At 31.5% G+C, this 14,301-nt stretch overlaps 1 protein-coding gene across 1 annotated transcript; it reads left to right on the forward strand.

The window, feature by feature from the left end:
- Positions 1–1,858: 1,858 nt before the first annotated feature.
- Positions 1,859–3,738, forward strand: LOC140766849 (UPF0481 protein At3g47200-like). The gene is made up of 3 exons (XM_073106509.1): positions 1,859–2,044; positions 2,189–3,496; positions 3,688–3,738. The coding sequence occupies exons 1-3, from the start codon at positions 1,859–1,861 to the stop codon at positions 3,736–3,738; spliced, it is 1,545 nt and encodes a 514-aa protein (XP_072962610.1).
- Positions 3,739–14,301: the final 10,563 nt, after the last annotated feature.

The following is a 14,301-nucleotide window of genomic DNA, read 5'->3' on the forward strand; positions in this document are numbered from 1 at the left end:
ACTACAATAAATAAGCAGGACTAATACTTATTTGTTGTTGTATTGTTAAACAAATAAATAATATTCATTTTTCTTAACTTTGGGGAGAAACTAAAGCTTCACTTATATCATTATCTAGTTAGGAGAGATATTTAAGATTCTTAGTCTTATCTCTAGCCTTCTAAATATTTAAGATATTTAGAACTTTGGTCTTATTTTTATCTCTAGTCTTCTAAATATTTTAGAGAAAATATTTATGAATCTTAGTAAGTTTTTTTTGCCTCTATATAAATATTAAAGTACTTTACGTAAATTAAAATAGAAGCGAGAACTTCATAAAAAATATTATATTCTCTAACTTATTGAAGTCTCTATCTATTTTCATTCTTTTACACTACTTATAATTCGAGGCTTATCTTATCTTGCAAAGTGGAGCATCACGCAGACTATCAAACCAATCAAAAAGGTTAAGTCTGTGACATATAGTTTTATTCTCTCCCTTAGTTATTCTCTCCTTAGTTACTTTTACTATCTCTGAAAATTAATAAATTTCTCTCGGCCTTTCCCTTAAAAAAAAGAAAAAAGAAAAAAGAGAGATAATAATTTAACACATTTCTTATAGTATGTTGTCTATTGGTCGTTCTATTATATTACACCAATCATGAAGAAAATAAAACCATAAAGGAAAAAATAATTAATGCATTTAATTTCTTTAACTGATTCGTGCACGTCCTGAGAAGTTGTGGAAGACTCGGACACAGACTGGAACACATCATTAATGTCATCACGATTCCGTCGGTTTAAGTTCAGAACAAAATAAATCTATCTCGGCGTCAACTAATGGTCGTTAATTAATAGTATATATATTTGCAGTCAATCATTTATCTTATCCTCTTCCATGGCGTAACTTCAAAATAAGATTAATATGTATCAGTGTCAACTCTTGTCTCCTTTTTCTGTTTCATAACAATATAAAGAACATACACCATCTTGTTGTCACTTAATTGGTTAGTGATTAATTTAGTTATTAGTAATGCTCACATGATAATAAGCACTATCTCAACGTTAACACTGTGTTTCTCTTTTTTTAATAATAATAATAATAATAAAAGATTTTTCATAATTGTTATTACGTTTTTTAAATATTATTCTTGTCGCTGAAATAATTTAATTTTAAATATAACTAATTTTACTGTTAAAATTGAATATAGTTATAAAAGAATTATTTTACCTTCATATAAGTTGTTTAAATGATTTAAAATATATCTATTGTTACCTGAAATCATACTACAAGAATAGAAAATTCTTATTCTCTGTAAGAAAAAGAAAATAGTGATAAATATTCGACACTCTAATTTACCCCTAAATTTACTTTACCATCTATAGTTTTATTTTTCATTTTCTTTATTATATTTGATCATTCCATATATTAAATTTAAATAATATTTATTAAAAATAAAGTTGTAAGAGATTGTATAAGCTTTGCATACTTCTTCAGTTATCTAAAATTTGAGCAGTATTATTTAAATTTTTTAAAAAATTTATTTAATTTTATATAATTTTATTTTTAATAAGAATCTTTAAATTCGATGAAGTGAATTTAGGTGAAATATAATTTCCCTTGCTATATTAAAGAATGTATGTATGAATATAATAGTTTAAAAGTTCTCGGTGCAATTAAAAAACACTAACCCTGTCCGCTAAGGAACTGACCCTCTTGCAACTGAAGTAGTTAGCGATATTTCACACGCATGACAACAACTACAGAGCTGGCTAATAAGGGAAGAATCACCTTAACCTATCATCTAAGTTGTTCAGAACCATACGTGAGGGTGTAATTAACCAGAGATTAACGAGGTCAATTCTCCTCCTCATGGAAATGTCGAAAGGGAAGGGGATAATGGAAGACGTCCCAGGTTCGAGTACGGTGGTGGGAGCGGAGGCGAAAGAGGAGGGGGTAATGGAAGACGTCCCAGGTTCGAGTACGGTGGTTGGAGCGGAGACGAAAGAGGAGGGAGGGGTTAATGGAAGACGTCTCAGATTCGAGTACGGGAATGATAGACTGGTTCCCAAGAAGATACATGAGAGTATTAGAGGAGAAGAGTTGGGAAGGGAAGGGGATAATGGAAGACGTCCCAGATTCGAGTAAGGTGGTGGAAGCGGAAAAGGAAGACTGTGGGTCTCAAAGATAGAGATCGAAATATGTAAGGAGAAGGATGAAGATTTTCTGTTACCTGATTGGGAGCTGGCACGGTTGCTCGAACCCAATCGTCGGGAAGGCGGCCCGAGCATTTTCGAGATAGACACGAAAGGCCATCATAAAGAGCAGGATAGGGCTTGGGTGGTGGCGATCGGACCTTATCATCGTGCCAAAGAGAAATCTATCATCTCCGACTCGACCAAGCGTCTTTTTGTGAAATTCTTGGTTCGTTGGTGCGGACTCGATCTCAATAAGTACCTCATGGAGATGAAGCAGGATGAAGACAGAGCTCGTCGATGCTACTCTGGTGATTTGGTTTATATGGACCCCGAAAGCTTTCTAAATATGCTGCTGCTTGATAGCTGTTTCATATTGCTCGTGATGACCGAATTCTTCCGCAGTAATGATCAAAGAAAAATAATGGAACTCGTTACGATGGGAGATACTCATGAAAATAGTCAGGATCAGGTGATAACGGCAGAGTTTTTGTATTTATATACGGTTGCACATCCAAACACGAAGTTAATCAAGCTCGACTTGCTGATGCTCGAGAACCAGATCCCTTTCTTCGCGATCGAACGTCTACTTCAAAACTGTCAAAAATTATTGAGCCACCTCTCCGATTGCACCGTCGAAGAGCTTGCACTCTCTTACTTTGCTGATCTCTACCCACTGCAGTGCCGAAAGAGCATGCACGGTCCCTTTTCAAGTTGTCGTCATCTACTAGACCTTTTTCACTGGTCTCGGATTCCAAAGGAGAGAGACCAAAGAGCAACGTCCTCGATGATCTCTATATCGAAGAAGCCAAAGATATCTATTCCTAGCGCGGTAGAGCTTCAAGAATCTGCAACAATGATCAGAAAGAAAACCTCAAATCGCTCATCTTCTGAGAAGTCCTCAATATTTGATATTACTTTTGAAAGTAACGTCATAGAGTGGGAGTTGAAGATCCCAACTTTGCATGTCTATGATTACACTAGCTCTATCTTTCATAACCTCATTGCCTTCGAGAAAGCTTATCAAATGCGCGGATTCTATGTCACAGCCTACTCAGCATGCATGGCGCGCATCGTTCAGACAGAGAAGGACGCAAAACTACTCCGCAAGGTCGGGATTTTGGCAAACACACCTAAAACAGACGCTGATGTGGTTGCTTTCTTCGAGGACTTATGGTCCGAGGTTGAAGACGCTCCCATGACGGACAAACTATATGATCTATTCTCGAAGGTCACGGATAATCATGGAGACGTACTGAGTAATTGCTATGGCGGAATGAAGCAACGCTACTGCGCTAATCCAGTGATAACTTTTGCGGCCGTATGTGCTTTTCTTCTTTTCCTTCTCACTTTTCTGCAAACCTATTATACTACGGCTGCCTATTATCAAAGAAAGCCATAGATTCTACTCATGCACCAAACTACAGACATGGAAACTTCTGCTGCTCTTGTTTTAATTGTGAGTCTTCTTTTGTTTGTTTTTCCTTTTGGTTTGTTTCATTTTCCTTCTAGTGTGTTGCAGTTCCTTCACACAGGTCATGTATCGGTGTACTGGGGGAATAAAGCCAGATTTATCTCATGTATTGAACTAATGTACTGCACTTCGTTTCCTCCCTCTGATTTTATTGGTATGTCTGAGATGACTAGTGTGATGGGGCCGTTCATATATTAGAATTCAAATTCGCTCATAGTTAAACGGGTCTCAACTAACGCATCCGATAAATCTAATCTCAAAATATATGTTGGAAAAACAATAAGAATGTTGACGCCAAAAACAATGTAGTTGTCTGTAAGGTACAGAATGACACATAGCTCACCACTTAACAAAGAATACAAAGAGATACAAGACAATCTCAAAAAGAAACAATTCCAAGCAATACTAGGGTTTTCTCACAAAGATAATAACTAATCCCTGATACATGACCAATTACATAGATATAGTCTTTCTCCAACGTGCTAATAATTATAAAATAAATCAAAACATTAATCCAAAATGAAGTCTTCAAATAGACCGATTCAGACCTAACCTACAATAGACATTCGAACGGACATGACTTGAAACTTAAAAAAACACATGATTAGCATCTGAACTAATTTGAGAGACATTTGAATTGATTTTTCCAAAACTATTCAGCCTGTTTGAAGGTGGTTTGAATGGTGGTATGACACGATGGTGCTACTTTGATACCTCCGCATTATGAGAATTTATCCTATTATCACTTAAAAAGAACTTGTCATGTATAGCCTAACACTAACCATCGAAAATATTCTCACATTCCTATGTATTCGATTTACCAAACACCTAAAGAAAATAAAATAGTATAAAATAAAAACGATACAAAAATTTATGTGGAAAATCTTCTCAACTGAGAGAAACCATGAGCAGTAGAGAAAATTAAACTAAGCAAGAGACATTGTGCGTTGACTCTGTTGGCAGTAACAAACTGATTCCAAAAAGTCATAAAAAAATTTCGTTCAAATTAAATTAAATGAACTCACAGATTACAGAATAAAATTCTGAATAGTCGAGTCTAGTGTTGGACACTATCTCCTTAAGACCAATTCGCCCTCCACCGATTGCTTCTGGAACAGTGGACGTCGGTCTCCCAAGATACAACGACTACCTTGCACTGGAAAGGAAGCAGCTTTCTAATGTCTTGATTGAACCTAAACTGTGCTGTACTCTCTTTCGGATGCAGACTCGACTCTAGAAGGAATGAACCAAGTTTTCTTCTTTCAGATTATTTAATTATGCAGACTGACAGCCTATTTATAGAAGTAAACATGCTTGACGAAAAGATGCAAAATGTCACCGAATGGATGCACCATTTCGGGTCAGAAACTAATTTATAGTTACACTGTGAAGGGAAGGGTCGGGTTCAACCAACTAACTGATTGATTAACTGTTTATCGAAGGGACACACCACTTCGACCTCGAACCAAACCAGATTTGAACCCGTATCAGGCAAAAAATTAAAATTGGACTTGACCCGTGCGTGTGTGCGAACCGAGCTGGGCGATGCGCGTGTGTGAGTTAAGTTACATAGTAACCTTTACCCACAAAATAAGTACCCATTTTGGGGCCCAAAGCCCATAAGAAGTTTGTTACTTATATACCATACTAACATTTCTTAAATATCCAATATGGTACTAAACTTCCTTTTCTTTATTTTCCATTGCCATGATACTCACTTTAGAGCCAATTTTCATTCACTTCTCTTCATGGATTTGACTAAGTGAATATTTGACAATAAAGTACACTTTGAGTTAAATTAATTCCATCATTAAACCATCATTAATAATATGTGGGCCCCACTTAAAACTTAGCTCAAAGTTAATAAAAATTCATGTCAAAAACATAAAATTACCAACAGACTCAAACCACTTGGATATATCAATATGTTTTCGAGGAATATCACTTTTATAGTCTAGTGCAAGAATTTCATCACTACTAATAGTAGGTGAATCACTAAGAAAAGTATTAGAAAACAGTAGGAGAATCTCTAGAAAATACTTCACGCATAAGAACTGTGAGTATGAGTTATCCAAAGTGAGAAGAAGATCACAACAAATAAACTACGCGATGCCATTTAGATTGTTTATTATACTGAGATTTTCTAGATAAACTGGAAGCTTTAATTACTGGATTCTTTCAAAGATGTCTATTGTGTCTCAATGAAGTCAAAAGGACCCTGTAGTGCTTTGCTAACAAATCGTTAGAAAGAGTTCTGTTATTTGCACTGAAAATAACTCTCTATTTGGACAACATGCCCACATTTGAGATTTTCTTTGCCAGATTTTTTCCCTTTTGGACGACATCCCACTCTTGATTCGGCCGGATAAAGAAACTCAACATCCTCCAAATATCTCTGAGGGAAACGAACGATGAGGCCCAAAGAAAAATACGTTTAAGCAATGGAGCTATGGGAGGAAGAAGCATACATACTCAGGCTCGTCTAAGGTCGGAACTCACAATATAAGATGAAATATTTGCACTTCTTGGTAAGGAGTGGTTTGATCCACTTCTTGGTTTCATTGTAACTTGATCTTAATTTCAGATGAATTAATAGGTTTGCGGACCTTTTTTTTTTTTCGTAAACAAAAAAGAAAGAATAAAAAACGTGTGCTTGAAACCAATAATTTATGTAAGAACGTTTCTTTCGTGTAATAGAGTTAATTCTTTATCAATCAGTTTGATGAAGATTTAACGGTTAAGATCTCTAAGAGTATAATAGAAATGAAAGATATTACCGATCCAGTATGTCATTTTTTTAGATATATAATTTTGCACATTATTTTTTGACAATTATATTATCTTAATATTTTATCAAGTAAAAGACATATATATTATTAGCTGAGAGTAATGTATATATATATATCAAAATAAAGGTATTAATGTCTTTTATAATTAACTTGATGAAAATTTAATTACATTTTATCTTTTTGATTATTTTTTTATTATTTACATATATCTCCTATTAGTTTAAGATTGATTTAAATTAAATTTTAATAGATAGAAATAGAGAATTATATTTAAATTGAAGTTTATCTCCAAATAATCAAATTTAAATTATTTAATATTAAATAATATCTTTTATAATTAAAACATAATTATATTTAAGAGAGAAATCTTAATAGAAGAAACAAAATGTGTATCAATCATTTTGATGAAGATCTAATTGTTAAGATCTTCAAGGATATAATAAGAAAATTGAGAAGTTAGGCACACGTAATTAAATTTTCTTAACTAATATTATTTTTTTACATAATGTGATTTTAGAATTGGTACCGGGTATGAAAACCGGTTATTATAGCATTGGATTAAGATTATAATTTTTAAATTTACATCGAAGAATTTGCCTTTATGTTTTAATTGCCTGTTTATTTACTATTTTCCCCTTCAATCATAAAGTCATTATTGGCCCATCCATATTTGTTAGATTTAATTTCTTTAAAATACGTACGTTCATTTCTTAAAAGTTATGTGTTTTTTATTTTATTTTACATAAAAAATTATATTACTGCCACGATTATGGGCTAAGGAGCAACGGTCAAGATATTTTATTGTGATTTATTAGTTCAGATTTGGAGAGATAATAATTGTCAAAGATATTTACTTTACTATTGTAAAGATTAAAAAAAATATCAATGAAGTCAAACATAAATACAACCCAATCTTTACAAATAATATCTAGATCGATCTAGATATAAAAAAATTATGAAAATTTAAGTAGCGGTAGCCTCGTGAGTTAGAATTCTAATAGCTCTAGTTTCACCTAAATTAGAGGTCCGGATGAAAATTTAAAAATAAAATAGTAAAGATAGGTTAGAACGAGACAGAATGGTAAATATCTCACGTTGCGGTGGTCGTCGGAGGGTGGCAGACGACCAAAGGTGGTGGTGTACAGCTGTAGGGTAGGGTAGCTGCTAGAGGAAGGTGGTGGCTAGGGTTTGAAAGTTTTGGAGATCTATAGTTATGATCTACTCCTAGAAAGATAAAGACGATCAAACGGCTATGATAAACCGGTAAATACGGTAATAAGAAAATAACTGAACTTAACTAATTCTCTGGATGCTTAACAAAGAGCACAACCCATCTATATATAGAGGTAGAATACAACAAGTCCCACTAGGACTAGCCCTAAAGGCTAACAAAACTCAAATTAGGATTTACTTTAAAGGCTTACATGACTTAATTGGATTTGCCTTAAAATACTTGATTTAACTAGACTTGTCTTGAGAGCTGTCATAATTTATTTCAACTTGCCTTAATGGCTTACATGACTAAACTAGACTTACCTAAAAATACTTATATTATGAAATAATTAAAACATAAATAAACTTGATCAATTGAGCCCAATGTCTCCGTAAATTGATCCAATTCGATCCGTATGGATTTTTGAGGTGCTTTTGAATTTGCTATTTCATAACTAAATTTAATTTTAGTTCTAACAATTTTATTAATCTAGGAAATTAACATTAAATGTTAATTTTTGCTCCGGCATAATGATACTTTTTAATTGTATTAAAATAAATAGTTCTTTTACACTAACTATAATTATATAATTGGTCTGCATCCATATTAATTAATTAAGCAAGTAATAGGGCTAGTTGTAATGAGTTGCCACTAAATTAGCATAATTGTTAAAATTGTTATTAATGTAAATATACATTAAATAATTATATAAGATAGTATCATTGTTATCATTGTTACTGATAGATGATTATTGTGTACCACATTTTTAACCATCACTTTAGTTCATTAACAATTATTATACCTTAATTTTGCACTAATTATATTAGTCTATACCAACTATACCACTTTTCTAAACTTAAAACATTAGTTTAGCATTTCAAATCATAATATTATTAAGAATATTTTATGATTCACATTCTGTCTTTGAGAATTTTGTAACTCAACTCTTCCTTTTCCCCTATAATTCTTATTTAACACCCTGGGTTAACTTAGACAGTACCACAAAAGAAATATTTCATTATAATATATAAAATTATTTATAAATATCAAAATTATTCTTATCTTCTTCATTCTCTTTTTCTCTTCCCAAAAACGAAGCAGAAGAAGAAGAAGAGAAGCGAACGAGAAGGAAGGGGAGGGGAAGGTTGTGGCGGCGGTAGCGGCGACTATGGTGACGGCAACGGTAGAAGAGGTAGGTGGAGAAAATGGTGGAGAGATATATAAAATAATAGGGAGTGGTGAGAGTATTTTAGTAACTTGATTGACGTTAGTTAGTCAAAATAACGTTAAGAGTATTAAATAAGAAATATATAGGAAAATGAACGGTCGAGTTATAAAATTCTCAAAGAAGATGTGTGAATTATAAAATAGAAAAATATAGAGTGTGATTTATTAAAATCCCTATTATTAAACTTGCTATGCTAAAAAGTTTAGCTCACTTAGATCGTTATATTCATCGCTTTCCTTCTTATGAAATTGCGAGTTAGTAATTTTTCATTAAGAATTGCAGAATACAGTATTGGACTAAGGAACCCTTATGCCAATCTAGCAACCAGACATAATAATCATATTAACAACTTGTTACCATTGTCTAATTTAATATATAGTTTAGAATTAAAGTTACAATAAATGATTATATTCGTCATATTGATTGGTCTGCTGTCACAGGATCTCATGATGTAAAAAGAAGTAGACAACTAAGGACCAGTTTTAGGAAAGTTAATCCTCTACAGTGTAAGAGTAGTGCAGACATAGTGTGATAATGATGATATAACTTGATATTCTAGATATAATATGACATCCATATGCTCATGTATCTTATTATTAACGTCTATGCTTTATTAAATTATTTTGATTGAACATGCTTTATACATTATACGCACTTTAAGAATGTTGATCATGTCATATATGATAATATACACTGCTCCATTTGCACTTATTCCTAAAGAATTGGACCTCGTCTTAGCAGTAATCTTTATACACTCAGTCAGGGGTTAGGGAGAGAATGTATAAATAGTACCCATATACTATTAGTCTATATCTTAGATAGTTGGTCCGGGGAGTACAATCAAATAAATTGTACACTAGATTTGGGCAAATGTGATGATTGTCGAGTACGGTGGTAAGGATTTTAATGATATTAAAATTAATAACTGTGAAGTAAGATTTACGATTCTAGTTGTACTTGATGACATAAGGTTAGAATGTCTTTTAAAAGCTAGAGGATTTTGTTTCTAGCACGAGGTGCAGTGATGAGTGAGGACTGAGGATGTGAGATTAGGGGTGAAAACGGATCGGATACGGATTGGACAGTGCTCGACCCATATCCGGATCCGTATTTTTAGTTCGGATACGGATATTGGACGGATAGCAAAATTTAAAACCATATCCTAACTAAACGGATACGGATAATTTTCGGATAAAAAATCGGATCTTAAACGGATATTGATTAAATTTAAAATAATTATAATATTTTATTTAAATATAATTAACATAAAATTATTAAGAGTTTTACAATAAATAATTTTTTTGTATGTCAAATATATAAAATTAGAGAAATTAATCTCTATAAATAAAATATAATGTATTATTAGTAATAATATTAATACTTACTATTTAAATAAGCAAACTAAAAACTGTAAATCATTTAAAAAAATATGCGGGTAAACGGATATCCGATATCCGTATCCGAATCCGAAAAATTTATCCGACCCGTATCCGAATCCGTATCCGAATTTTTTTCAAAAATTCTATCCGTATCTGAATCCGAATCCGAGTCGGATAGAAATTTTTTATCCGAATCCGATCCGAGTCGGGTCGGATAGCGGGTCGGGTCGGAGTTAATCCGACCCGTTTTCACCCCTATGTGAGATCCTTAGTGCGATGTATAATTAATTAGTTATGTGCAACATTATTAGGTATATACAAGCGATATTTCACTAGATGTCTATCCCTCATCGTTGTTTAATTCACTAAAAGAGTATGTGATATTATTATTTATTGTGATGTTATAATCTTGAGACTCTAAGAGAGTACATGATGATGTGATTATCTTGAGGCTCTCCAAGAACATACTTATATGATGTATGATGTTGCTTCCATTATTAAATGATAAACCATTGCTAGCGTTTTTAAGAGTTTATTATATTATCATTTAAGCATGACATATATTATTGTAGTATGTGTTATAATATAGATTATAGAGATGCATATTTGATGGGCTTTATGTTTATTCTATTTTATCGGAATATGCTTTTTAGATCAATAATAACATCGAGATTTTGGAACAACAAACGATGCCTAGTTAGATTTTAGTTTAACTTTTTTTTAATGTTTCATGACTAGATAGTTATATCGTTTGTGCATGGGTGTTTTTTCACTTTTGGTTTTGATATGAACATGTATTTCTAGCAACTTGTTGTGGCCGGTAATAATTTGGACTTATTATTACTTACATTTTTTTTTTAAATTTTAGCTTCTTATATTAAATATTGTGTAGAATTATTAATTAGATTATGTGTGAGTTGCGTGGGAATCACTTATGTGAGGAATATGTGTAGGTGAGTATTTGAGAGAGAGAGAGAAGAGAGTTGGCTAAGAGTAGGGGGTGTAAATGAGCCAAGCTTGAGCGAGCTGGGCCAACTCGACTCAAGAATTGAAAAAACGCAGCTCAGCTCGACGGCTCATGAGCTTAATTGGCCTACATGGGCTGGCAGCTCGATTTAAAATCTAAGTGTTATATTAAACTAATCCAACAACCAATTTCATTATATTTAGAGGGAATGATAGATATATCTATATTACCCAATTTCTAATATGTGACTAAACTTCTAAGATTCTTTATGAAAAAATAGAGAATAAATGATATAGAAGAGGATTTGAATCCTACTCGGTTGGATTAATAAAATTTGCTTTAACCAACTATCCTATATACCATTTATACATTTATTTTGGTATATATATATAATATTATCTCACATATCAAGCTCTTAAAGAGCCTAGCTCATGAGCCTCGCGAGTCGATGACCTTTCTTGACTGCCTTAATTGGGAGAGTATCGAGTGGAGTTTACGGAAGGAAAAATTAAAAGACTTGAGAACACATTAGAAAACCAAAGGTAAAACAAAGGAGATGGAGCGAAAAATTCTCTACATCAAGCGAATTAGCCTTTACCATTGTTTTTTCCACTTAACGTTTTTTTTTAATTCTAGAAACAATTCCTTCTTTTAGAATATCAGCTAAACATCATAATAGCTCTATTTTATAATACAAATACTATTAATCAAAATTACATCTGATATCACACACTAATTTAATTATTAGCTTATCCTTAGTTTAACTATAAGTTTTCTCAAATATCTTATCATAATCTATCATAATAATAATAATAATAATATTATTATTATTATTATTATTATTTAATAGTAAAAATTTAAAATTAAGTATATATTATAAAATTGATTAATAATATAGTACTTAGTTGGACTACGTGACAAAAATATATTTATAATCTAATGCTTATAATATTTTTTATTTTACACTAAATAAATAAAATTCAACCTAAAAAGTATAAATATCGATAATTTTATATTTCATGAAAATAAGTACATAATAAAGTATTGTTAGTTTAATTAAATACTATTTTCGAATATCTACAAGCTTAAATATAAATACAAATATAAAAATTTCTTAATAATATAATATTTAATTTGATATAATAAAAATATATTAATAATTTTTATATGTACTAATAACACTAAAATTATAATGTTAATAAACCAACATGTTATCGAGTTAAAAGAAATAAATATACTAAAGTGGAAATATTAATAATCTCATGTTTTAAGATAATATAAAAATAATTGATTTTTCATGTAGAATACAATACAATATTATTTATTATCAGCTATAAAATATATTAATATATATAATATTTCTTTTGTATAGCAATTGCATATGTACCGATAAAATATAAAGCAATACATACCAATCAACCTAGCATTGTATACCTAATAATATTACATAGCTAGCAACCATAGTATATATACCTAGTGCCCCACCCTTGAAGTGCACACCTAGCACTCCAGATAGTTATTCAATTTTCATCTATTTCATCAATCTACTTTATATTAAATTGAATAATATTTTAATAATTATTTATTCTTTATCTTTACTTTATATCTTATTACAAACATGAATAGCTATTCCTAAAATAAATTTCTCATTTTAGTAATAATAAATATGAATTTTTATTTCTATTTTAATCTTATTCTAGATGTAAATAAGGTTTTAATTTTTTTCTCACATACAAACCCAAATCATTTTTTTTTCTTGGTTCAAGAAGGCATACATGGATATTTTTCTTAGTTCAAGAAAAATATATATGGGTGATGAAAAAGTTTGAGGAGTGTCGGTGAAAACAGTGAAAATTCTGAAGTCTAAGTGAAATTATTATTATTTATTTATTTAAAAAAAATCTAGTATAGAGATATAAGCTAGCTACCAATAGTTCTTATATATATCATCAAGGTTTGGTCTAAGATAGAATTACAGCAACGTCACAATCCACAACTATGGTACATGCGTTACATCTTTATATCTGCAGATATTATATGAAAATTTTGATTCCGTTGGTAGAATGATTAGCAATTGAAAGATGACGCTTTTGTGTGGATATTAAAGAATGAGATGATGTGGGTGTTTAGTGCCATAGGAGGACAAGAACACCTCTTGCATGGATGGACTCCACCAAACAATCTAACAAGGAGGTAACCTAATCCATTTACTCTATTCATTTCACAAGAGTTTTGGTTTGATTTTTTTTTTTCATATATTTTTCCGAGATCTTGATTTTGGGAGAGATGTAATCGAGGATAATCTGATCTACATAACAGTTTATATCTCAGATTTGGTAATTGATCATGCTGCTTTTCTTTGTGAGAAAATTTTCTATGTAAATCTTGTGATTGCTTATATCTGAAACAAATATGCATACAGTTTTACTCTCATTTTTTTTACGAAGATTGGTTTGAAAATTTTTCGATGCATGGCTTCTTAAAAAGAGTAGGTTTTATGGTAAATAACACACTGGGAAAATTTATTTATCTCAAAACAATATAATTGAGAAAATTAGATAAGCATTAACACAATCACCACATTCTATTGAAGTTAAATATCAATTAACTCTTACTTTATCCCTCAAGTCTTGAATAATTTACAAGATAGTTCTACTTTATTATCATGCTAGCAAATACGACAAACATCCATGTTGTCCTTTTGTTCTTGGAGGTTCCCCTCCAATGATCCAATCTAACACACACTCACACTCTCTCTGTGTGTCTGTATATATATATATATATATTTCTCATATTAGTATCTGAGTGTTTTTTTGTTCCAAATTCACTATCTAATATAAAAACTCTGTTAGACCATACAGAGATGCAAATTGAGACAAGAAGGAAAATCTAACACAATTGCCACAAGTAGCATTTAAAAAAAGGAAAAAGAAAAGGAAAATCTTATTTGTTTCCAGTTCCAACACCACTAACACTTGCGTGGTTTATTTATATCGGATAGATCCGGTGTTTCCTGTTCAAACTTGGAAATGATCCCACCAGGAGCCTCTCACTAAAGGGTTTTAGTATAAGTGGG

The sequence above is a fragment of the Typha angustifolia genome, chromosome 9 (assembly GCF_048772165.1).
Source record: "Typha angustifolia cultivar Huaian chromosome 9, ASM4877216v1, whole genome shotgun sequence".
Taxonomy (NCBI): Eukaryota; Viridiplantae; Streptophyta; class Magnoliopsida; order Poales; family Typhaceae; genus Typha; species Typha angustifolia.